Source organism: Trichoderma asperellum, chromosome 7, assembly GCF_020647865.1.
Source record: "Trichoderma asperellum chromosome 7, complete sequence".
NCBI classification, from domain to species: Eukaryota; Fungi; Ascomycota; class Sordariomycetes; order Hypocreales; family Hypocreaceae; genus Trichoderma; species Trichoderma asperellum.
In genome coordinates this window covers 960,409-982,271 of record NC_089421.1, presented here as the reverse complement: position 1 = coordinate 982,271, position 21,863 = coordinate 960,409, and the positions used below count along the sequence as shown (strand labels likewise).

Sequence of the window (21,863 nt, the reverse complement as noted above, 5' to 3'; positions counted from 1 at the left end):
TTCTCAATGGCAGTATGAAAGTCGCTTTCCAAAAGTACTAAGCAGGCATACGTGTAAAGAAAGGCCAAGGCAACTTTCCACAGGTGGTTATTACATTATAAGTAGCTATAGAGACTACCTAGACTTAGTTCTCTGATGATTTTAAATATCGGCAACTCTTGCAACCGCAATTTGACGACTAGTGCATGTGTAACAACAGTTGTCAACGCAGCTGATATCAATCTGCCGGAATTATGGACTAAGAAGCCATCTGGGAATGGGTTTAGCAAAATGAGCCCATTGCCGTCCCATAAGAGATACATACCAAAGCGGTCTGCAAGTATGGTGTTACGGCCGAGGGCAGCTTGTAAATGTAGTTTCGTGGATGAACGTCTTGCACCTGCAAGCCAAAGATGCTCTCTCATCTCTAGTCGCCTAAGCGACAGCTCCGATTTTTAAAAATCCAGTTACATTTTTTTTTTTTTTTTAAAGAATTAGCAATTGTGCGACGCATTTGGCTGCTAATGAGTTTCTCGGAATGATACGAGGGAAGGTAAGAGACCTATCTAATCGCTGCTGTTTAAGCACCTCTGGGGTAACCTAAACATGCGTGGTTCTGGGAAACAGTTGGCCATACCCTCATGCTCCATTCTAGTATTCTAACGGCACTCAAGATCGGCTTTGGTGGGCCATGAAGAGCACAAGTGGTGAGATAGAAGGGTCACTACTTGTATGAGGCCCAGACTATAGCGAAGATCGTGTATTCAGATGGACAGATGCGGTCTTTGGTAGAGCTTCAAATATCACGGGCTCTGATAAAAGCAGGAGTAAATAAAAGATGCAAGCCGTTACAGCTTTGATTTCTAGAGAGGGTGCACAAGCACAAGCTCCTCTAAAGCCAACAGTGCCCAACGCATCCATATTCTAGCGAGAGAGAGTATGCACTCTACGATTTACCGCATCAGCCTAGCTATATAGTGGTGAAACTCCGTTGGCATTGATAGAAAAATCATGTGAATCGATATGGAGAATACTGAGCCAACCTTTCATACTCTACAGGGGGGTTGTTTTGTCTTCTTATGATTTACCGCTGTTGGAAGCGCAGCCGTCACATGATGCCTTACTCCGTGCTTCATACAGTGTCTGGCATAATATTGTCATGGATTAGCTAAAGCATGGCTTGAAGATTCTGGCTTGGAGCCCCACTTGGCTTAGACTTTCTCATCTGACAGCCTCAACCACGAGACTCTAGCAGATGCATACGATATCCATAGATCCATCGATCTTCCCGTGTCCCAGAGGATTACTTATCGATTTTGCCACGAGAAAAGATTTGGAGTATCATAATGACTGCAGCAGCCACCACTAGTCGAGCACCGCGAACGAGAAAATCCTGCTTGAGCTGTCGAAGTACGTGAGATTTTCACCATCCTCTAGCGCGCGCCTGTGTTACGTGATCTTTTTTTTTTTTTTCATGTGATCCTTTGCGTAGCCCCTGAAGTTGCAAGAGGCTATCATGACGCGGGTCCAGTTTCGGCAAGATGACTCCTTCAGCACAGCTGACTTGTTTTAGTCCTTAAGATAGCATGCGATAAGGCCCTGCCCGAGTGCACAGCCTGTAAAACACGCGGGAAGGCATGCTCGGGATACAGTGAGAATCTGTCATGGCCACGGAAGGGGGACAAGCGTCGTGCGGCAACAGCAAACGTGCAGAGCCGGAACGCCTATCAAGCCAATCCAGTTGTGTTCCTTAATACATCTACCTGGGATGTAAGCCTGTATCGTGAACATATTAATACGGGAGCTCATAGTTAGTCCCATCAATGACTTGAAAGTCATAGGCTGTCTAACCTTGGCTTATAGTGCAACATATAGGTGTCTTGGCACAAGCGGCACCAAGTCATTCCCTGTGGTCACCTAAACTAGGCTTCTGTAAGTCAACCCTTGCGTGTTCAACCAGATGTAATTAGTTGGCGCTTTTATGCTGAGACATCACAGATGGGCCGCGAATACCATCGGCTATACGCCTCGTCACATCAGGCACGTTCCAAGATGATGTTTGCGGCCTCTTGTATCGAATGTCACTCGATGACAACAGCGTGCCATCATTATCTGTTCGCCACTCCATGAACGCCATCTCACTATTGTCGCTGCATAGATCAGATGAGGCGCTCAAATACAAGATTTTAGCAATTTCAAACCTTAAAGGTGCCCTCACACAGGGTCTGGATAATAAATCTCGGCCTCAGGCTATTGCTACTAGCCTGCTTCTGACGTTATATGAGGTAAAACTTTTTGGGTGGCTACTATATGTTTATATATTGCTAACTCTTGTTGTAACTACCAGGTCCTCAGTCAAAGTGGCAAGACCAATGACTGGTCGGTATACTTCGACGGCTGCATGAAAATTGTCAATTCGGGCTTTAACATTCATCGAAAGTACGCAGGAGACTGTGCTATCTTGCTAAACTGGGTTCGTTATCATAAAGTGCTGTATAAGTTTAGCATACAGCATTGGCAGCAGCGGACTCCACAGATGGAAGTAATGGCCAAATCAGATATTCTTGTCTCTGATTCAGCATATGACATCGATGTCATAACTGTATGAATTTCCAAATCCTCTCTCACCGAATCATATGCATGCACTACCATTCCCCTGCTAACAATTGTACCCTAGATGCACAATATGCTTGGTTGCTCTCCCGAAGTTCTTGATTTCTTGAGCGAAGCCATGGATCTCGTCAAGAATCGTGATGACCCTAATTATCTATCAATTAAGCGCCTACACGCCATTCATGATCTTGAACAACGACTCAAGGATATTGACAACTTGCGCGACTGCTTTGATGTGGGAGAGGATATCACCATAAACAAAGTTGCCGAAAGCATGAATGACAAATTGTTCCAGTTTGCCTTGGTCATATATGTCGACCGAGTTGTCAAAGGAGCTTTCATGTCTTCAACAACCGCCCGAACTGCCGCCGCCAAGGCCTTTATACTGCTGGAAAAGATCCGGCTCTATGACCGCCCTTTCCCCCTATTCATCTTATCCATCCAAGCAGAGACAGACGAGCAGCGGTTGTTAATTCTATCAACAATAAAACGGACAATGGAAGCACGACCAATGAACAACTTGGGACCGACAGAGGAAATGATCAGGAAATTTTGGGCTCAGCAGGACTTGGAAGGTCCTGAGCAGGCTGATGCGCTTTTCATATTGAATGCCGTGATGAGCGCTAGCAGCATGCCACCGACCTTCACTTCCCCATTTGTAGTTAATGCTATTACGGGTGCGAACGGTGTGCCGTTTTTGTCTATCTGATGAAACTATGGAAATAATGCGAATCCATGGAGTTGTTTGCAACAGCGCTGAATATTAAGCATGAAATTAGCCTTGGCCGAATGATCATGGCTAAATCAAACATTTATTATTAGAAGTATATCTAGTATACTAGATAATATAGTAGCAAACTGTGATTCTTGATCCTTATAGGCCGGTATAGATTTCCTCATCTACTTAACGAATGGACGATATCCGCTGCTTTTGCAAAAGCGAATTCATTCATGGTCTCTTCCCAAAGCTTCTGTGCCAACCTTTCTCCTTCAATTTCATATACAATAGGTGCCATTCTATAATAAAGCTGTGTTAGTGAACTGTAATGCAATTCTGTTATCTGTATGAGTTGAACGTACGGTTGAACTTTTCCATCTTCCAGATACTGTCCATGGGATTCTGTACCCTGTTTCACAGCTGCATCCGTAAAGGCGCGTGCCCCCACAGAGCCATCTCGTCCGAGCAAAAGTTGAAACATGAAAAGAAAAGCCCTCTCAAACGCGCTGTCATAATCACGACCTAGGCTTGATTTGCAAAGCCCTGGGTTTGGAGCGTTTATTATGGCGACTGATGATGGTACACGCTTCACCAATTCTGTTAAAAACAGCTGGCCTAGTAATTTAGAAGTGGAATATTGATCTCTGCTGTTAAATAGTTGAGGGTTATCTAACCCTTCAAACAAAAGATCAGACTTGTTTCCCTTGAACGCGGCCCATGCAGCTGTATCAGACGAAACTAGGACGAGGCGGCCGGGTTGTTCGGGCGAGTTTTTCTCTTTAATCACTGGGAGGAGTAATAAAGTGAAGAGAGATTGACCAAGGTAATTCACTTGGAAGATCTCTTCGTGCCCAGTAGAGGGATTTTTCTCAAAGGTTTTCTTCATCAAACCTGCATTGTTAATGGTGATATCCAGCCGCTCCAGAGTCTTGGTGCGTTCTACAAACGCCATGATGGAATCATAACTCGACAGATCAAGCTTCCATACTTGAATGACTGGTAGCTTGTTAGGATCTCGGCCCGCTAGAAGCAACTTTTTTGCTTCTTCGCCTTTGGCTTCGCTGCGAACGGCTAAAATGAGCTTGCTAAGACCAAGATCGAGGAGCTGACCAGCACACTCAAACCCAAGACCGGTATTGGATCCGGTTACAATGGCAGTCTTGCCTCTAAGATCGATATCTTTCTTGGTCCATGTCGGAGGTACACGGAATAGCTGGCGTTGTATGAATGCAAGCTGAGATGCTCGCTTCTCGGGTGTAATATCGAATTGCGGCGCCATTTAGAACAAGAGAGCTGATTATTGGAGAGTGTGTATAGTTAAATGGCAGTGAAATGATAGTTGTCATGACAAGACATTTCAATTACATTTCAATTACACTTCCTATATATACGTATATTCAAAATTTAAGACGTAGAACTCTTTCACCATGAGCCCCATCCTCGCGCTTCACATTGTCTTTTCTCCGAAGCTGGCAGCCTAACAAGGACAAGCTGGGCTTGGCGACAAACACTTGGAACAGCAATTTACAGCTGTAGTGGTACGTAGATAAATCATTTTCAGTCATGGATCATGGACTTACGAGATGGGCGACAAAGTTGTTTATTGGTCATTTCTGGTCGCTCATGTAGCAGCTATATGGACCACCGCAAGCGGCGGATTTAGCAATCCCCTAGTGCCGCCGCCTCGCGCGCGCTTCGGACTTTGCAAAGGAGCAGTCGCACATGAGTCTGATATAGCAGCCTCCGCGTCACTAAATGGGTTGCTCAACAGCAGAAATAAGCCAACTACGTAGTGATGCTACAGCCAACTATGCAGTTTGTTTAGTAGCTGCCATATGAGCTGCCCGCGGACCCCGAGGGCATTTGATATGCTTGTAGAACGAGTAACAAACATGTGGAAGGCATGTCAGCGGCGATTGGCAAAACACAGCGAGCCGCAACCATCCGGTGTTGTTGAACGGCTATTTATTATATCGTAAAGGAAAGAGGGAAAAAAAACGAATCGCACACTCAAGATCAGTTCTGCTGTCTTCTATAACATCTAGCTCGCATAGATTACAATATTCACACTGGGATATCATTTCGTACACATTATAGAGGGCACAGTGTGACGTTGAGCAAGCGACAATCTGTTATTACCATACAAAGCTCAATAGGAAAATAAGATGTATCATTATTATCGCCATAGCCAAAGGCATTAATAGTACTGAATGCACAATTTTGCATAGTTTGTGGAGTGGAAATGCGGAAATGCGAGCCAAATCTCGGCTAATCGGATTTTCGATGTCCGAGAAAAATGGTTTAGAGTGCATTGGTCAGATCTCTATAATATGAAAACCCGCTGCTTGTGGCATGGATCCTGGAAAGCTAGCAGCCTTATATGTGTCTGAGCCCACTAAGATTGATCTGATCTCTAAGGCGTAAACCCGGAGAGCGAAAGGATATCGAATTGGTTTTTAGCCTCCCGCTGCAATAGATTATTATATGGAGACGGTGTCTAGTCGCAGCTGATCTTGCTCTTTTTTAGTCTAGGATACGACTCATTCTAGACATTTTAAGCTTGTCTTTGTTCAGCGCTTATTTTCTATCCATGTCCTGTAGCTTCAGAGGCAATTGTCTCTGATTATGCAATCTTGACTTCATCAAGGAGTAGAAGCGATGAGGCGCGCGGATATGAGTGGTAGTATTACTACAATCAGAGAGGTCATATGAGCCCGTGGATTAGCTTCTGCATTAGAAATATTGCCTTTCGATGTGTTTAGAACAGTATCTGATGTTCTATTTAGCTGCCGAGATCAGTCTACTATGAGCGACTAGGCGTGACATGATAAATTACCCCGAAAGAGCGTGCCGGCTATATACATGTATGCTCGACGCTAGTTGCTGCTTTTGGATATCTCGTCCCGTCATCTTAGTATGCCGACACATGCCAAATTAAAGTTTCTAATGCACAACTTTAAAAATACATTATGACATGACTCGTAGTAGTAAAGTCCCATTTTAAGCTCTAGCCGATTATGCATGTAGCTATCCAACAAGTGGCAAGTCCTTTTAGCTTGCGCCTACTGGTGGTAAATATCGGCTGGCAGTAATGTAGAGAGCTACGTGATGTTCTCCCCCTTCGGTAGATAATTATATGTATACAATAGCAATCTCTATGAGCATCGCCGTAAATATATATATATATATACTTGAAAGTAACCCGCACAGTCTTTATGATTTCATCTACATGAATGGAGGCGCACATACGGCAAGTCCACGCGTTATTTGGATTAATCGTTAATCACAGTTAAAGAATCGAATAGCCCCCTCTAGTCTATTGGTAATTCTCCAATTCTCCGATACCTCTCGTATAATCTAGGCCCAAGCTATACTAGTAACGGCTAAAACGGTTACAATATGCGTGATGGTATCGCATGTGCAAAGTCCAAAGTAATCTCAAGCCATTCAGCTGAGTGTCAGCCATGAACTCTAAACTCAGCTTAAAGGCATATCAGCCACAGCTCACATCCGCCATTGCCCAATCAATGAGGCTTGAAAGCAGTAGCTGAAGCCACTTTGACTTCCAGCCTTGTAGTCCAGTCATGTCGAGCAGTTTAAGATGCTTACTCCTCGTTTATATCTGCCTAGCCGGACCTCATGAGAGCTTATGAAGCCCTTCGTCTTACAAGCGAGCAATGACTATCATTATAAATAACAGCTCTGTTAATTGACATTAAAATTGAAGATGCTAAAAACTTTCACCATTGTGATTGGGAAATAGGTCGTAATTTTCACTACCGCAAGGAAAGAAAACGGGCAGTGATTTACAGGAGTCTGGATCTGCGCCGCAATTTTGGTATGTGGCGGCGCCTCTGCGGCTGTGGACCAGTTGTTCGGTAGATGACAGATGGGGTTCAAAATAAAAGCTTCTTCCATGTCATGAAGACAACCGGTATATCTCGTGGTATTAAAGCCGCGGTTTCCGCCAAGACGTTTTCTCAAAACTGCGGCGGAAACAAATCGCGATATACCCACAATATGAGCGACAATCAAATGTCATTTCATTCTAGGATAACGAGATCATCCTATTTGGATCGGCGGAATGATACAAGCGAAACGCAAACTTCAAGTGGTAGCCATGACTACGTTCCTATAATTGCCATGTCCGTCATTGTTGTAGTAATTATAATAGCACTTGTTTTACTTGCGTAAGTATACGAATCTGAACCTATCCAAATAGCCTCGTCAACATGTATGGTTAGCTACAGCAGCTCATGGCTCCAACAGGCAGTATACCAAGGTTCTCGATCGTAAAAGGTCAACTCAAGAGGGAGATGATCCGGAAAATGCCAAAAATGCCAGTAAAATTGAACGATTGGACCAAATGGTGCCAAGCAAGACGTATACAAACTGGAAGGGAGATAGCAGAAATGCAGACAATCCGTTAATACAGGGAGCTACATTTATTTCTTGGTATGTCTTTATGCCCACGCCTTAGGGTGAATTGTTTTGTAATTCGCTAATGAATATTCAGTGTAATATGTCTGGAAACATTACAAGGCGATGATACAATTCGTCCGCTACCATGTTCACACGTCTTTCACTCTCTTTGCTTAGCAAAATGGTATCTAAAGAAGCATGATACATGCCCAATTTGCAAAGCATGCTTCATGACTTTATCGGAAAAATCCCCGAGGGTTTTACAGCGGCCAGAAAGGACACATGCCAGATAAATCGCCCCCAAGCGAGCACTTCTAACGAGAATTTACTTATACCCTGCTTGGAAGTGCTATAAGAACCCGTGTACATAATCAATAATTTACATCCTACAGGTCTAATCCTGGGAGAATGCATATGGTCTCCCATGTTCTAGTGAAAGTGCTGTATTTACGCGCCGTTCTTCTGTCGCAGCTGTCCTTGAGACGTTTTCAGTTCAATTCTCCCCAAACACACGACAATGAAGTTTATGATGACACGCTAATGATGCTAACAAGAAGAGTGGGAAAAAGAAAGAAAGTACAGGCCTACTTAATTTGCAGTCAATCTCCAAGGCGAAGAGTCAGACAGACGGTGTCATATTCACTACTCGTGTATACCTACGCCAGAAAGAATTTGTCAAGGATCCCAATGGAGTTGTTTTATTACATTAAACGGCGAATTTAACCGAATTCTTCGCCATATGCTTAAAACTAAGCAGCTTCATACACATACAACGTACTGTTCCTCTGATCCGGAAGCCAATAAAATCTCAATTTTCCATCTTCCACACTCACATCGACAGGGTTCTGCGTCATCCTTACTCCAAGAGCGCTCTGAAGCATGATAGGTACTTCAGCTAATGGACGCATCGTCTGGACATCAACTAGTGCAATCCCGCCGAGGTGGTATTGACCGTCTAAGGCGGCCACTCCAGAGCAAAGCATCACACTCGTGCCACGGTAAAATTCGCTTTGGCCCAGCCATTTGCAGTCTTGGTAGTCCACAAAATAGCTGGGGTTTTGGACTGCAGCCTGTGGTTCCCGGGTGGAGCAGCCATCTGGAACTACCTTGTTGAGAGCCCAAGTGAACGCATCTCGGCTTCCCCAGTTGAGCGTTGTAAGGCTGTTGTTGACGGTATTGTGTACAACGCCACCCAGATGGTCATTGTGACGCAGAATAATCTTGGGCTTCAGGTTTGATGGACTAGTTTTGTAAACATATGCCGTGCTGTTTGGTCGATATTGTGAAACTGCTCCCCAAATCGACTGCCCATCATAGTCGATTCCACCATTATGATACTCTGTCGCTCCTTGATTTGTAATCGTGGCATCAGCAATGCGCTCTCCCTTCCCGTTAAACACCATCAGATGAGCAAATCCCTTCCCTGGTGTCCGATCTGTCCCATTGATAGGGCGAGGATACTTCTTCGTGAGCTCGGTGTACTCCCCGCTGCTCACCACGAAGCGATCCGGACCAAGGCGGACTAGGCCCTCAGGTTCAAACGTATCGCCTTCGAAGCTGATATTTGCAATGCTTTTCCAAGTTGTTGTCCTGCTGAGATTTTGAAACAGCTCAATGATTGCCTCTCCATCGGATGCCGCGTGCGACGGCGGGAGTGGTGACGGCGCTAAAGGTACATCTTGGTAGATGGTTATATTCAAAGCGTCTGCTGTGGCAGTTTCACACACTCCGATTTCATAAAGAAATTTTCTATCAGCAGCATATCCGAGAGGAAATCTAGGAAGTAAACTGGGCCAGATGATGGCGGGGACAAAAACTGATGTGGCTGCGAGAGCGATTATCAAAAGTTTCACTTTTGAGACGATATGACTAGCCGGATGCTTCGGATTCTCGTTAAAATGGCTCCGGGGAACAAAATAATCATGAGACAGAGCCATCATTTAGACATATATGCGAATTTATACCTTGGAGTAAAAAGTCACATTTCTCACACGATTAAGCATGCCGATTCTAGTAAGTCTTGATAGGATGAGAATCAAAGCTCGCTGCCGCCACCATATGGTGGGTCTTACTAAGGTCACGCTCTCCAAACAGTATTCCGCCTAATTTACACTTACTAGCAGTTTAACAACTTATTACTAAGTACATAAGCCTTGACACCTAATGGTAGAGGGTAGAAATCATGGTTTCCGCACCTTTCAAATTCTGATATTGGGAGTATCGTAAGGCATAGTTGCATTGTTTTATAGATGCTTTTGATGCTAAATTTGGAACGATGTGGATCTCCACATCCCTCTCGGCTACGTCAGAGAAAACGTACTGAGCTATCTATTCTGAGCTTTAGAGCCACAGCACTGACGCCAACAAGCTGAGGTCGGTGGGCCAGGGCGTCCGCGGTTCAGGCAGTCGTTTGCAATGATAGCACTTCCTTGTAGTTCAGCTGCTGCAATAACTGTGATGGCTACCTAAGTACACTACGTTCTCCATGTGCACGTAATATGCCCTCCCTATTCATGTTTATTTGGCTGCCTTGAGCTGCGTTTTCGTTGTGGCCGCCATCAACCAATCAACCGACCAAAATAGCTGTTTGACTTTTAAAACTGGTTGCCTAACCAGAGGCAGCATTCTTTTAGCGTGCGTGCGCGCCCTGCCGAGTACTACACGTACTTAAGGTGCCATCTCGAATTAGATCTCAAGTAATAGTCGATCCAGTATTACTCAGTTCTCATTTCACTCAATGATCAAGCCATCATGGCCCAAGAGACATTCAACTTTTCCGGCTTACCCATAGAAATCCGCGCCCTTATTTGGGAGGCCACTCTTCCTCCTCCGCGGATATTCCACATCAAGGGCACGGCAGAATTCGGTCTGGAAAAGGCCCTTACCTTCCACAAGCGGCATCCTCCACCCATCGCGCTCCGCATATGCTCCGAGTCACGTACTGTGGCCCTTCGCAATGGAGGCTTCTTCCTCGCTCATGTTGGCGGCGCAGGGCCGTGGTTTAATCCAAAGCGTGACATCTTGTATTTCGACCGCAACCAGCGCCACATGCTGCGCTCCAGAGGCGGAAAGTCTCGGATTCGTGGATGGGAACAGGCATTACACGTTGGGATAGAATGGAGAGCCTGGTTCCGAGACGTGCCACGGCAGACTGCCCCTGGAGATGAATTTATCCGCCTGCATTGGCGGAGCGTCGTGAGAGGACTTTATCTACATATGCCTGCACTAGAAGGTATTCACTATGTCCTTCCGCGAGTGCGCCACAAAGGAGGCGTTACATGGGGGCGGGAGCCATACGGCGTGACCAAGTATCAAGCCGAGTTGGTGCATTTACCAGAGACGACTGAGATACCATGGGCTGGTGCGGGACTGGGCATCCGAAACGCGGTGCACAATGGAGCAGCGGCAGGGAATGCGGCTCCAGAAGTCTTGGTGATCCCAGGCGTGGCCGAAGGGAGCAGGACGATGCTGAGCATGACTACGTGGGGAGATATCAAAGCCGATATGGAGAAAGCGCTGGAGGAGGAATTGAAGGGGGATCAAGAAGACCAAGTTGTCGAGCTAGATTGGACCTTGGTGGGTGAAGAGGAAGGCAATGTGGAGAGCAAAAAGTGCATATTTCCAGGAAATCAACTACCTGAAGTTGTGGGATGGTGGCTCTTGAGGCAAGAGGCGCCAATGGAAGAACACCCGAGTATAAGGGAATTTTTAACCTAGCATGAATCCACATCAATACCCAAATGCTCGTTATGCCATTAGTTATCCTATGCTACCCGTGTGGCCCCCGCCACTCTCGCGATGGCTACCCGATGAAGCTCTCGGCGCTACTCAGCTCGGTGTTAGAATTATAGTAGAATTCGAAGGCCAGAATTACGTAGTGCATGTGGTGGCAAGAATTAATTTATTATTATTTCTACTAATCCACGGGCTGCCCGTTTTGTATTACATCAGGTCGCAGGTATCTGCGGGTAGATTCTTGTGCCACTTCGTGTTTGCAACGGCACACCTCTGAGGTATTGGAGTGGTGTACGATACGAATGGATAAAGCCGTTAAGATGGAGCGTGAAATAGGCGAAAATCAATACCCTGGACGGAATAGGCAAACGTATCATGACTAACTATGACATAGTTGTAGGATTTCTCACCAAGGAGTTGGCTGCAGATTTGATGTGTTGGCGCGTTCATAGGCCGCCATGTTTATTTGTTCGAATCCTACAGACAAACGAGGCTGAAAGCGGATCACGGCCCACCAGTTAGACTGTGCGCCGCCGCAGTCGCTGCCAACTACACGGGTATCAATCCGCCAGTAATTTCCAAATACTAGCACAGATTTGCTCAGCGGATTCAGCTCAGGGGCCGATCGATGGTCTATGATGTGAGTTGGTTATTGAACAGTTGAAATTGGCCTGCAGGATGCAGATTGGAGACAGGGCTGAACCACACAGCCTATGGCCGGGGATCTAGGCGGCAAGAGTAAGACATGTAATATTAAAAACCACTTCTCATCTTCACTCTCCTTTTACTATTCATGTTAATCTACATAGACTTCCCAGTCATTAACAACCAAGCTACACATGCTTCTCCTACTTCTCTTTGCGCGGCTGTTAGCAGCATGGTCGCTTCCAACTAATGCCCCTCCAACACAAGTACGCGAGTTTGACCTTGTGGTGACTTGGGCTAAGCATGCGCCGGATGGCTTCTCACGTAATATGTTCTTGATCAATGAGCAGTCTCCGGGTCCTACAATTGAGGTTGAACAGAATGATTGGGTGATTGTGCGTGTCAAGAACAAATCCTGTTACAACACCACTATACACTTTCATGGTAAGTTTGCAATTGTATAATGCAAATAAGTGGCCACTAACATTGAATTTAATATGAAAAGGCATTGAAATGCTAGGCACGCCATGGTCTGATGGTGTCCCAGGGCTTTCCCAGCGCGCTATTCCACCCGGCGGCCACTTTGTCTACCAATTCTCAGCATCACAGTACGGCAGCTACTGGTACCACTCGCACTTTCATGGCCAGATAGAGGACGGTTTATACGGACCAGTTATTATCCATCCTCTTCCTGAAAGTCAGAAGCCCTTCCACTTAATATCTTCCGACCCTGTTGCTATTGCCGCAATGGTAAGGGCAGAGCGCAACGTCAAACCCGTTGCAATCGCAGATCTGAATCATTTCACCTCGGAAGAAAAATGGAATATGGCATTGGCTAGTGGTATTGAAGACTCGTGTTATGACTCAATATTGTTTAATGGCAAAGGACGCGTGCAGTGTCTTGCTGCAGCCGAAGTTGCAGCCAATTTGAGTGACGAACAAAAGGCTTATTTGGCGCTGGGTAACGCAACGTCCATGACAGACAAGTCGTAAGTTTCACATTTTGCTTTCATCCAAAAATACTTTATGCTAATTGTGACTAAGGTGCCTACCCCCGAAAGTGCTCGCTGCATTGGGCGACCCAAGCCAGAGCAACCTCTCTGCTATTCCAGCCGGAGCTTTTACCGGCTGCAAGGAGACCAAAGGCAGCATTGAAGTTCTTCGAACCCAGTATTCTGAACTGGACACCCAAAATTGGCTCTCATTGACCATCATTGGTTCATTAAACTTCATCACAGCGATGGTATCCATCGACGAGCACGATATGTGGATATATTCTATGGATGGCGCATATATAGAACCTCAAAAAGCACAAGCTCTTGTTTTAACCAATGGAGATCGTTATGGCATCATGGTTAATATTAAAAAAGTTGGAAAGTTCAATATTCGCTGCAATGCAGTGAGCGCTCCTCAAGTATTGACCGGTCACGCAATCTTGGAGGTACAGGGCTACGGCAAGAGCAACGAGAGCGAGTCGCAGCCATACATCAGCATCACAGGCGTACCATTATCGAAGAATGTGACGGTATTCAACCAAGACATAGCAGCGCCATTTCCACCGGAGCCAATTTCTAAGACGGCCGATGCGCTGTATAAGCTCAACATGAGGCTTGACGGGGCGTCTTATCTTTGGGCTTTGAACTCGACTCGTCTTATGCCCGCCACTCTCGATAGTGACAAAACACCTATTTTGTTTAAAAAGCCTGAAGTTGTGCATGACAATACAACTATTTCAACGCGAAATGGCACTTGGATTGACCTCGTATTGTTCGCCAGCACAATACCCATGCCGCCACATCCAATTCACAAACACAACAACAAAATGTTTCAAATTGGAGGCGGCGATGGCGACTTTCCTTGGGCTTCAGTAGAAGAAGCTATAAATGAGAAACCGGAGTTATTTAATCTCATAAACCCACCTAGGAGAGATAGCTTCGCGTCAAGACCGGCGATTAACTCAACCACGTGGATTGTAGTACGTTATCAAGTTGTGAATCCTGGTGCCTGGCTGTTGCATTGCCACATTAGCAACCATCTCTTGGGTGGCATGTCGGTTATTATTCAAGATGGTGTAGACAAGTGGCCAAAAGTGCCTGAGAAATATTTAGATTGGAAATTTTGAGTTGACAAGAGTTTGATCCCTCTGCTATTTTGTCGTAATAATCCAGATTTAACGGAGCATTGATTGAACCATTAATGCACTCATGCACTAATGCACTCATTTTTTTTTAAAATAGAAAGCTAATAACTCATACTGTGATGCCTTTTTAAGCGATCAGGATACTCTTACCAAGTTATTCCATAAAGGTAAAGTGGTAGTAATGGTAATGGTAATATTACGAATATAAGAAACAGTCTAATTATAGTACCCAATGTCCAAACACCCAGACTATACCGACAAAAAAATGTCAATTCTAAATCCAAATATCGCTTCACCTGATGTAGCGCTCAACCTGAGCCTCGGTCCACTCCCAGAAGCTGGCTGCAATGCCAGAGCCTCCTTGAGACTTTGGTCTCGTACCGTCAATCATCTCCCTAGAGACATTCCAGAACTTACCCCACGGTGCGACTATAAATCTCAATTAGCTACTTAGATGTTTTTTTATATGAGAAGCAATGTCGCTTACCAAAAGTGCCCGATCTCTCGATAGTGACTTCAGGGGAGAAAGCAGCAAAAAGATTTGTATAAGCACCATAAATCGGAGGGTATAAAAGTGTCTTTCTCAAGATACATGTCATGAGGGCACCTTGAGTGCGCCAAAAGTCTGAATCGAGGTTACCAGGGTTCAAAGGAATGGAGATTATTCCATTATCCTTGTAGCGGGCAGCAAACTCTGCGGCATGCCAGTAATTTCCTAGCTTGCTGACACAGTATTGTTCAAAAGCTCCCAGCTTTTCCACCTGGGATAAGTTTTCAATATAATCTTTGGTCGAAACAGCCTCAGCTGCTGAAGATGAAACCCATATGACACGAACAGAGTTAACTGGCGCAGTTTTAGCGGCTGATATGAGGGAAGTTGTCAGGGCTTTTGTGAAGGTAAAGGTTCCAAGGCAGTTTACGCCCAGCTGAAGCTCGTAGCCCTGCTTAGATTTACTACCCTTCTCTGGATACCCAACACCAGCATTGTTAAAAAGTAGATGGAGGTTCTGCTCTCGACGCAAAAATTCCTCTGCGGAAGCTTTGGCACTGGGGATGTCAGAGAGGTCAAGCTTCAAGTAGAGAAGTTCGCCCCTTGAGCTTGGGACGGCGGCCTTGATGCTGTCGATGGCTTTGTTGGTCTTTTCCTCGGATCGTGCCATCATGTATACCTTGGCGTTCTTGGAATAGACGATCTGGGCAATTTCTTTACCGAGGCCAGTATTGGAGCCAGTGACAATAATAGTCTAAAGCTCAACATTAGCATTTATAGCTTTCGAAATGCTACGTGTGAAGAGTCAAGACGTTACGGACTTTTCCTTGTAGGTCAGGAACATCTTTTTCCGTAAAGGTGGGAGCACCCGGAAAAGACTGTTTCAGAAAGCTGATGGTGCCAGGCATTCTGATAGATAAGTTCTTGGCGATAGAGATGAGCTTTATGTTGAGTGTACTGCTAAAGACTCTAGAGAAGAGAATAAAGCCGGGCTGCAACTACTGTTATTTGTGCGAGCTGAGTTGTTGGTGTGAGTGTGAAAGATTGTCCAAAGAGTTGGGTGCGCCCAAGTCCATTATATAGAATTTGTACGCTTTTTCATAGTTATCTATATCGTTAATTGATGACAGCTTCACAGATCCTTTCTAGGCACTCTAACCATAACTGAGCGCCGTGCCAGAGATGGTGTAGCGGCCAATTGTGGAGGCGCGGACAAGGCGGGGTCCGAGCCCAGAACTACTTATAAGGAGAGAATCGGAGATAACATAAAGCCTTTGCTACAAGGACAAGGCAACGATGCCACACCTGCTGAATCAGCGCTCACAACGACAATATATAGTAAAAGGTACATAGGAATTTAGTAATTATACAATCCAAATACGCCATAAAGTACTAATTAGTACTTAAATACTTGTGATGTTGGGAATGTTTATATTTACTCTACGGGGTGCAAATAGGGCATCATGCGATGTCTGCCGAGTATTGTAGCGGCGTGTATACAGGATTGTAAATCATGGATACAAACAGCAGGTATATGTGCATGATGGTAAAGCTACAAATTTTTTTTCAACATAACCAGGCTATTAAAAGTCGTTGCACATATACATTCAGACCAGCCGAGGGTTAACTGATAGAAAATGCTTGATCAAAAAGCCTACGCGCAACATTAAAATGGACAATGGCAGCTAACTAGAGCTATTAGCAATCTTGTGTAGTAATGTAGACATTCTGACTTATTTTTTCTGTCAGGTTTATTGTACTTCTCAGCCGTCTCTTAATTAGAATATCTAGTGACTCGGACGCACATGCAGTGCACGGTCGGCCCGCCCAGCTGGTAGCGAGCTCCACTTCGGGCCGCACCTCTCCCGCGAGCTTCCACATGGCTTCACTGGAAAGATTGTTGATTGGTGAATGAGCTGCCTCAGTGGATTCTGAGGTTGCAATGAACGTATATTTCGTTTAAAATTGTTCTTTGCGCTGATAAATGGCGATAAGAAGCGGACATTGTCACGGATTTTAGAAAACAATCCTGCACTTGTTTTTCTTGATCCTGCTCTACGGACTTCGACGTTGGAATCCTGGGCCATGAAAATTCCAGAGTCTGAAGGATTTGTTTCACCCTACCAATCCTCCACCTCAAGTACTTTTCTTGTTGAGATTGACTTTCTTTTACTTTCTTCTTTCTTTCTTTCTCCTTCTTCACTATTACATCAAGAGAACGCTCGTTCCTTCAATCTAGTTGAACATGAGTAGACCGCAAAGCTCGATCAAAGCTTGCAAAGAAACGAAGCCTGGTGCTGACACGAATCATACACACTACATCATTGACCCTCCATATCGGCTTTACTTCATCGACATCTTATCAGTCTTAATTCAGATGCTAAATCCAAGAGAGAATCCAACGACACGAGTTGCGGGAGTGGAGATATACCAATTTACGCTGCCAACGGAAGAAATGTATACTTCAAGCATCGAAGCGTGACGTTGGCCGACACTCACATGGCAGTTCTTGGTTTGTCCACGATATGTAAAATATCCCCTCCGCAATAGTGCCAGTGCTGACTGCTGTCTGGTTGGATCTGCACCCCGCTGGCTGAGTGGAGACGGTGGCTTACATGCACGTGCTGCTGTTCGTCCCCTCTGCAAAACGGCGAAACGGGCTTTCGTGCGATACATTGTTATGTCTAAACCGAGCTTCTATTGGTACTCCAAAATCGATTTGCGGGCATACGTATGCAGTCTTGATTCTGCCTTGACAACGGTATTATGATATCCTAAGTAGAATGCAGTGGCCAAGGACAGGTGGATGTTTTGCGTCCTTGGCTAGCAGATGTAGAGGAGTTTAGTAACCCGTTTGGGGCTACGGCCCGTCAGCTCGTACTCACACCTCCCACTGACGCCAGCGAAGCCCGAACAAATACTCCTCATAATACGCGATCAATGACATTCACTTGTGTATGAGCCGCACACTGAGAGTGGACAACTGCTAAGCATGTACATATCTATTACATGTGTGTCTTGGCGCATTTGATGTGAAATTAACAGTTCAGCGTTGAAAGCCCCAGCGATGAGTACGGCAACAAATGAGGTCTCCAACGAGGAGCCAGCAACCCTCTCATCCATGGCTGGTCACGAGGAAGACATTATTCACCAAACTGTAGAGGAGGCAGCATTAAAGAGCACAGCGGTATCAACGCAAAGAATAAGCTCATCTCTAAGAAGGCGCGCGTGCGACACGTGTCGAGCGCGCAAAGTCAGATGCGATAGACAGGATCCACCGTGTAATAGATGCGTCAAGATGGGAGTAGCATGTCACTATTCTGGCCGAACGAAGCCGACAAATTCCAGGATGGGCATGTCGAGATTTCTTGAGACGTTGAATAACAGACTCAGTGAGTGTTGTTGTCTCGAGGCGGTGGTGGGGCACATGACATGAGGAGCACTGGTGGCTGATGTTTCCCTCAGAACAAGCAGAGGCCCAGCTGGCTTCTACACATTTGATGCAGCAGAATCAACCGCAGTTTTCAGTGGCATGGAGAGACGTTGACCGCACTGGACTACCAACAAAACCCTCGCCACCGCATAAAACCCCATCCCAAGAAGAGGCCCAATCGCACTGGAGTTCTGTGCCCGCTCCTACATATCCTACATATGACCTTCAAGAATCAGACGATCTGTACAATAAACAGTTGTCCCAGCAGACAGCAACAAGGTGGTAAGGCAGTTCAAGGCCACCTCGCAAGATTACTCAATATTTATAATTCTCTGAGCTAGGTTCAACCAAACGAGCGTCACCACATCAGCTACATCAGCTAAAGAGGCCTCAGCGTTCTTACCGCTCGACACTTTTATAGCTTCCAATTCTGAGACTATCATGATGGCTCAGACCATGTTGGATAACCAACCTTTAGAATTTGAGCCTACAATTTTTGACATCCCAACACCGACTACTGAGCCTATGCCCACGGTCTTGGCTACAATTCTGCAGAAGCTGTGGGTATAAGCGATCTTGTTTAATAATGATCTGAGCTGAAAAAATGGCAGCTATGAACGATACTTTGAAATTTTCCATCCCATAATTCCCATTATCAACCGAACTCGCTTTGAGCATGAACTATCGCAGCCATGTCCCACCGTTGAGTTGCAGGCTTTGTCCTATGCCATGGGAGCCTTGGCGGCATTTTCTGTGCCAGAACTGCAGGACTATGCAAGTTTTTATCATGAACAGGCTCGCAACCTTATTGACCTTTGCGAGAGGCAAGAGAGTGGTGATTCATTGGAGAATATCAATATTCTACAAGCTTACGTGATATTGACACTATATGAACTTAAGCAGCCAAACTTCGCTCGAGCCTATCTGACACTGGGTCGCGCAATCAAGCTAGTTCAAATATTGGGCTTAGAAAATGCGAAAAGCGATTCCCGAATGTATGCACGATGGGGCCTAAGTAAACAGTCCAGTCATTCCATCAGTCCGGCAGAGCAAGAAGAGAAGCGGCGAGTTTTCTGGAGCCTCTTTATTTTTGACTCGTTTGCCAGCCTCAGATCAAACATCTGTCCAACCTTTACAGGAGTCGTGAGTGCTAGACGTGCCTTCCAACTGGCTGCTTGTTCCAGCTAACGATACCACCTAGATTAATGTTCCGCTCCCCAGCTCCAGCGAGTATCCAGACTTCTTGGATGAAACGATGCCGAGGCTGGATGAAGTATTTGGGCTAACGGAAACTATTTCACTGTCGTCATTTGCAGCCGACACCCTTATGATTTCTCTTTACCAGCGCTACTTTAGACATATTGAGTCCTCTTATGATGAGACATCGCAGGGATTCTGGGAGACTCACTATGCTATTGACAAAGCCGTCGAGCATTGCCGAAAAACTTTGTTAGCGCCGCATATGAACGGCAACTGTGGCAATGATCCACTTGCCATAGGGCTGCGAATGAATCTAAACACCCTAAAGATCAATTTGCACGAGACAGCGCTTTTTAGGGTCGAGAAAGATCAGCTGCCGGAGAATCTTGCCGTGGAAGCAAACTCCAAATGTGCCTTTGCCGTTATCGACATTGTTAAAGCTGTTCAGGTGGGCATGCAGCTGACGGGCAGTAGAGCGGTTACTTTCCGACAGCTGGACCGATTCTTTGTCTGGCCTATTACGACTGCCATCCAAGTATGTTTCCGAATGATATACAATGGAGCAGACGACTTTGCGTCCTATATCAGTTTTCTCCGCATCCTTTCCCATGCAATGAAGGAAATTATCGACCCGGAACAAATCTCTCCGGGGCTGTTAGAGAACGCAGAAGCCAGGATCGCGGATGCGGCACGAAGTGTACGGAAGAAGTGAATCGTTGATGACAAGCCATGAATTTTATCTGGAAATAGTCCCGCTTGTTCTTTATGTATTTATTTGTTTATTCCCCCTCTTCTTTTGCCTACATATCACACTGTAAACTTGCGTTAACTCTTTAAGGATGAGTCTATTATATGAATAGTGAAGAATGATCCTGGTGGAGGTCTATCGTCTTACGACTGTTTCTTCTAAGCAAGAAAGCTGCTAATGCACACCACCCAAGATAGAATAAGGTAAAGAAGCTATTCTTCACTCTTTCACTTTAACCTCTTGCCACAACGTTTCAGGCAAATTATCCCTGTCAACATCAAATATATGTGGCAGTACCGTTGGCAGCGCTTCAGATTTTAGCTCTGGAAAGTCGGCTTCGATTATTGCCAAGAGCTCATTGTACCATATTCTGTAGCCCTTACCAGTTAGATGAATTCCGTCGTCTAATACATCTTTCAGTACCGTCTGGCTTGTACCGAATATGCCTGGCACTGGCTGTCCTTCTTGCCATCCCACGTGCGACATCATCGTATGCCACATGTCGATGAATGGCACACCACAGCGTTTTGCAACGGCTTTTGCGGCTTCCGAGTATTTCAAATTTCTCATCACTCGGTTGTATACGGGAGGTTCAAGCATGTTCTCGTCAACAGGCCCTGGGCCCACCAATATGATTCTCTCAACGCCTGCGTTTCTGGCTTGCTCCACAATCCACTGGAGATTTTCGCTGTATTTTTCCACTGGCACGGTTTGTATATCACGCTCCGCGGCGTCGTTTGTGCCCATCTCTACCACCAATAACTTGATCGCCTCTCCAGCTGCTGTTTCCGCACGCAATGTGGGCAGCAGCGCATGTTTCAGATGCATCGAGCTGTAGCCTCCATATCCTCTTGCAACCACGGCAAGTTTGCGAAAATAGTAATGCTGTAGTGCAGGCGTGAGAGCAAATGAAAGTGTGTGGATGTTACTGCTAAGTTCTGTGAGGGAGTCTCCAAAGAGGAGGATTTTGTCGTGCGTAACTCGCCGAATGGCCAGAGCCGATGGCTCATTATTTTTGCCGGCCGCCGTCATTTTGCTTTTAGTTATATGATTCGTTTTCTAAAGTATACAGTTGTAGAAATCACGATCAGGAACAGATAAAACTAGTCATGAAGTTTCGAATTTACTTCCCAGTCGCAATTGCTCTTCTTCCGATCCGGAAATATATTCGGCAAGATACAAGCAGCTAGGCAGAGGCGCTAACAGGCAGATGAGACCTATTAATTCAAGGCCATTTTCGCAACTCCTCATGAGCAGATCCAGTTAAAATGCTGCAGTAATTCAACAGTGTCAAATTGCTTCATTTGTCATATAGCATGGCACTTCTAATGATTTTACTATTCCTTTCAATTGTTTTTGTCTGTGCAGGTCTTTTAGGTCTCGGTCAGCAAGGGAGCTTGGCAGCCAATCAGCTTCGGTTATTACTTGGGAGGGCTGAGATAGGATCAAAACAAAGAAATGCCTATTCCGAGGAGTCTAATTTCCTCTCGCATATTACTTAAGAGATTGCGTGATTATCTGTGCATCATCCTACGAGGCCTATATTCCATTTAAATATTGCACTACTTATATGGATATATATTACTTAGACGACAGGCTAGCCTGGTCTCAAATCTCGCCATTTTTGCTATCGTTTGGGCAAGGCTTGACATACAGCCTCACCCGAGTCCTCAAAGCTCTGGGGCTAAAACAAGCGAGAGCCACGCAGTAAGCACGTATTTAGATCTATCCGCAATTTAC

General features: G+C 45.5%; 9 protein-coding genes across 10 annotated transcripts; 5 read left to right on the top strand and 4 right to left on the bottom strand.

Annotated features, from left to right (window-relative positions):
- The first annotated feature begins 1,213 nt into the window (after window positions 1–1,213).
- TrAFT101_011093 (uncharacterized protein) lies at window positions 1,214–3,456 on the top strand. The gene is made up of 6 exons (XM_066129145.1): window positions 1,214–1,389; window positions 1,553–1,789; window positions 1,843–1,911; window positions 1,978–2,264; window positions 2,327–2,581; window positions 2,657–3,456. Exons 1-6 carry the CDS (start codon window positions 1,326–1,328, stop codon window positions 3,299–3,301), a joined length of 1,557 nt encoding a protein of 518 aa, XP_065985275.1. The 5' UTR covers window positions 1,214–1,325; the 3' UTR covers window positions 3,302–3,456.
- Window positions 3,457–3,488: 32 nt separating this feature from the next.
- TrAFT101_011092 (uncharacterized protein) lies at window positions 3,489–4,589 on the bottom strand (the record flags this gene model as incomplete). Its single annotated transcript, XM_024901045.2, has 2 exons — window positions 3,489–3,609; window positions 3,673–4,589. 2 exons carry the CDS (start codon window positions 4,587–4,589, stop codon window positions 3,489–3,491), a joined length of 1,038 nt encoding a protein of 345 aa, XP_024757042.2.
- A 2,642-nt stretch (window positions 4,590–7,231) lies between these two features.
- TrAFT101_011091 (uncharacterized protein) lies at window positions 7,232–7,790 on the top strand (the record flags this gene model as incomplete). The annotated part of the gene is made up of 2 exons (XM_066129144.1): window positions 7,232–7,500; window positions 7,580–7,790. The coding sequence occupies 2 exons, from the start codon at window positions 7,232–7,234 to the stop codon at window positions 7,788–7,790; spliced, it is 480 nt and encodes a 159-aa protein (XP_065985274.1).
- Window positions 7,791–8,382: 592 nt separating this feature from the next.
- On the bottom strand, window positions 8,383–9,725 carry TrAFT101_011090 (uncharacterized protein). Its single transcript, XM_024903813.2, has one exon. It carries the CDS (start codon window positions 9,670–9,672, stop codon window positions 8,482–8,484), a length of 1,191 nt encoding a protein of 396 aa, XP_024757040.2. The 5' UTR covers window positions 9,673–9,725; the 3' UTR covers window positions 8,383–8,481.
- A 730-nt stretch (window positions 9,726–10,455) lies between these two features.
- On the top strand, window positions 10,456–11,600 carry TrAFT101_011089 (uncharacterized protein). Its single transcript, XM_024902099.2, has one exon. It carries the CDS (start codon window positions 10,484–10,486, stop codon window positions 11,447–11,449), a length of 966 nt encoding a protein of 321 aa, XP_024757039.1. The 5' UTR covers window positions 10,456–10,483; the 3' UTR covers window positions 11,450–11,600.
- A 685-nt stretch (window positions 11,601–12,285) lies between these two features.
- Window positions 12,286–14,365, top strand: TrAFT101_011088 (uncharacterized protein). The gene is made up of 3 exons (XM_024911066.2): window positions 12,286–12,556; window positions 12,618–13,101; window positions 13,157–14,365. Exons 1-3 carry the CDS (start codon window positions 12,307–12,309, stop codon window positions 14,232–14,234), a joined length of 1,812 nt encoding a protein of 603 aa, XP_024757038.2. The 5' UTR covers window positions 12,286–12,306; the 3' UTR covers window positions 14,235–14,365.
- A 179-nt stretch (window positions 14,366–14,544) lies between these two features.
- Window positions 14,545–15,650, bottom strand: TrAFT101_011087 (uncharacterized protein; the record flags this gene model as incomplete). The annotated part of the gene is made up of 3 exons (XM_024904394.2): window positions 14,545–14,681; window positions 14,740–15,496; window positions 15,564–15,650. The coding sequence occupies 3 exons, from the start codon at window positions 15,648–15,650 to the stop codon at window positions 14,545–14,547; spliced, it is 981 nt and encodes a 326-aa protein (XP_024757037.1).
- Window positions 15,651–17,534: 1,884 nt separating this feature from the next.
- On the top strand, window positions 17,535–20,389 carry TrAFT101_011086 (uncharacterized protein). 2 transcript variants are annotated; one of them, XM_066129143.1, is made up of 5 exons: window positions 17,535–18,134; window positions 18,208–18,454; window positions 18,570–18,735; window positions 18,787–19,318; window positions 19,377–20,389. In XM_066129143.1, exons 2-5 carry the CDS (start codon window positions 18,394–18,396, stop codon window positions 20,085–20,087), a joined length of 1,470 nt encoding a protein of 489 aa, XP_065985273.1. In that variant the 5' UTR covers window positions 17,535–18,134; window positions 18,208–18,393; the 3' UTR covers window positions 20,088–20,389. The 2 variants fall into 2 exon arrangements, with proteins under 2 accessions (XP_065985273.1, XP_065985272.1); XM_066129142.1 differs by having other exon boundaries at window positions 17,616–18,134; window positions 18,208–18,457; window positions 18,517–18,735.
- TrAFT101_011085 (uncharacterized protein) lies at window positions 20,343–21,155 on the bottom strand (the record flags this gene model as incomplete). The annotated part of the gene is made up of 1 exon (XM_024900966.1): window positions 20,343–21,155. One exon carries the CDS (start codon window positions 21,153–21,155, stop codon window positions 20,343–20,345), a length of 813 nt encoding a protein of 270 aa, XP_024757035.1.
- Window positions 21,156–21,863: the final 708 nt, after the last annotated feature.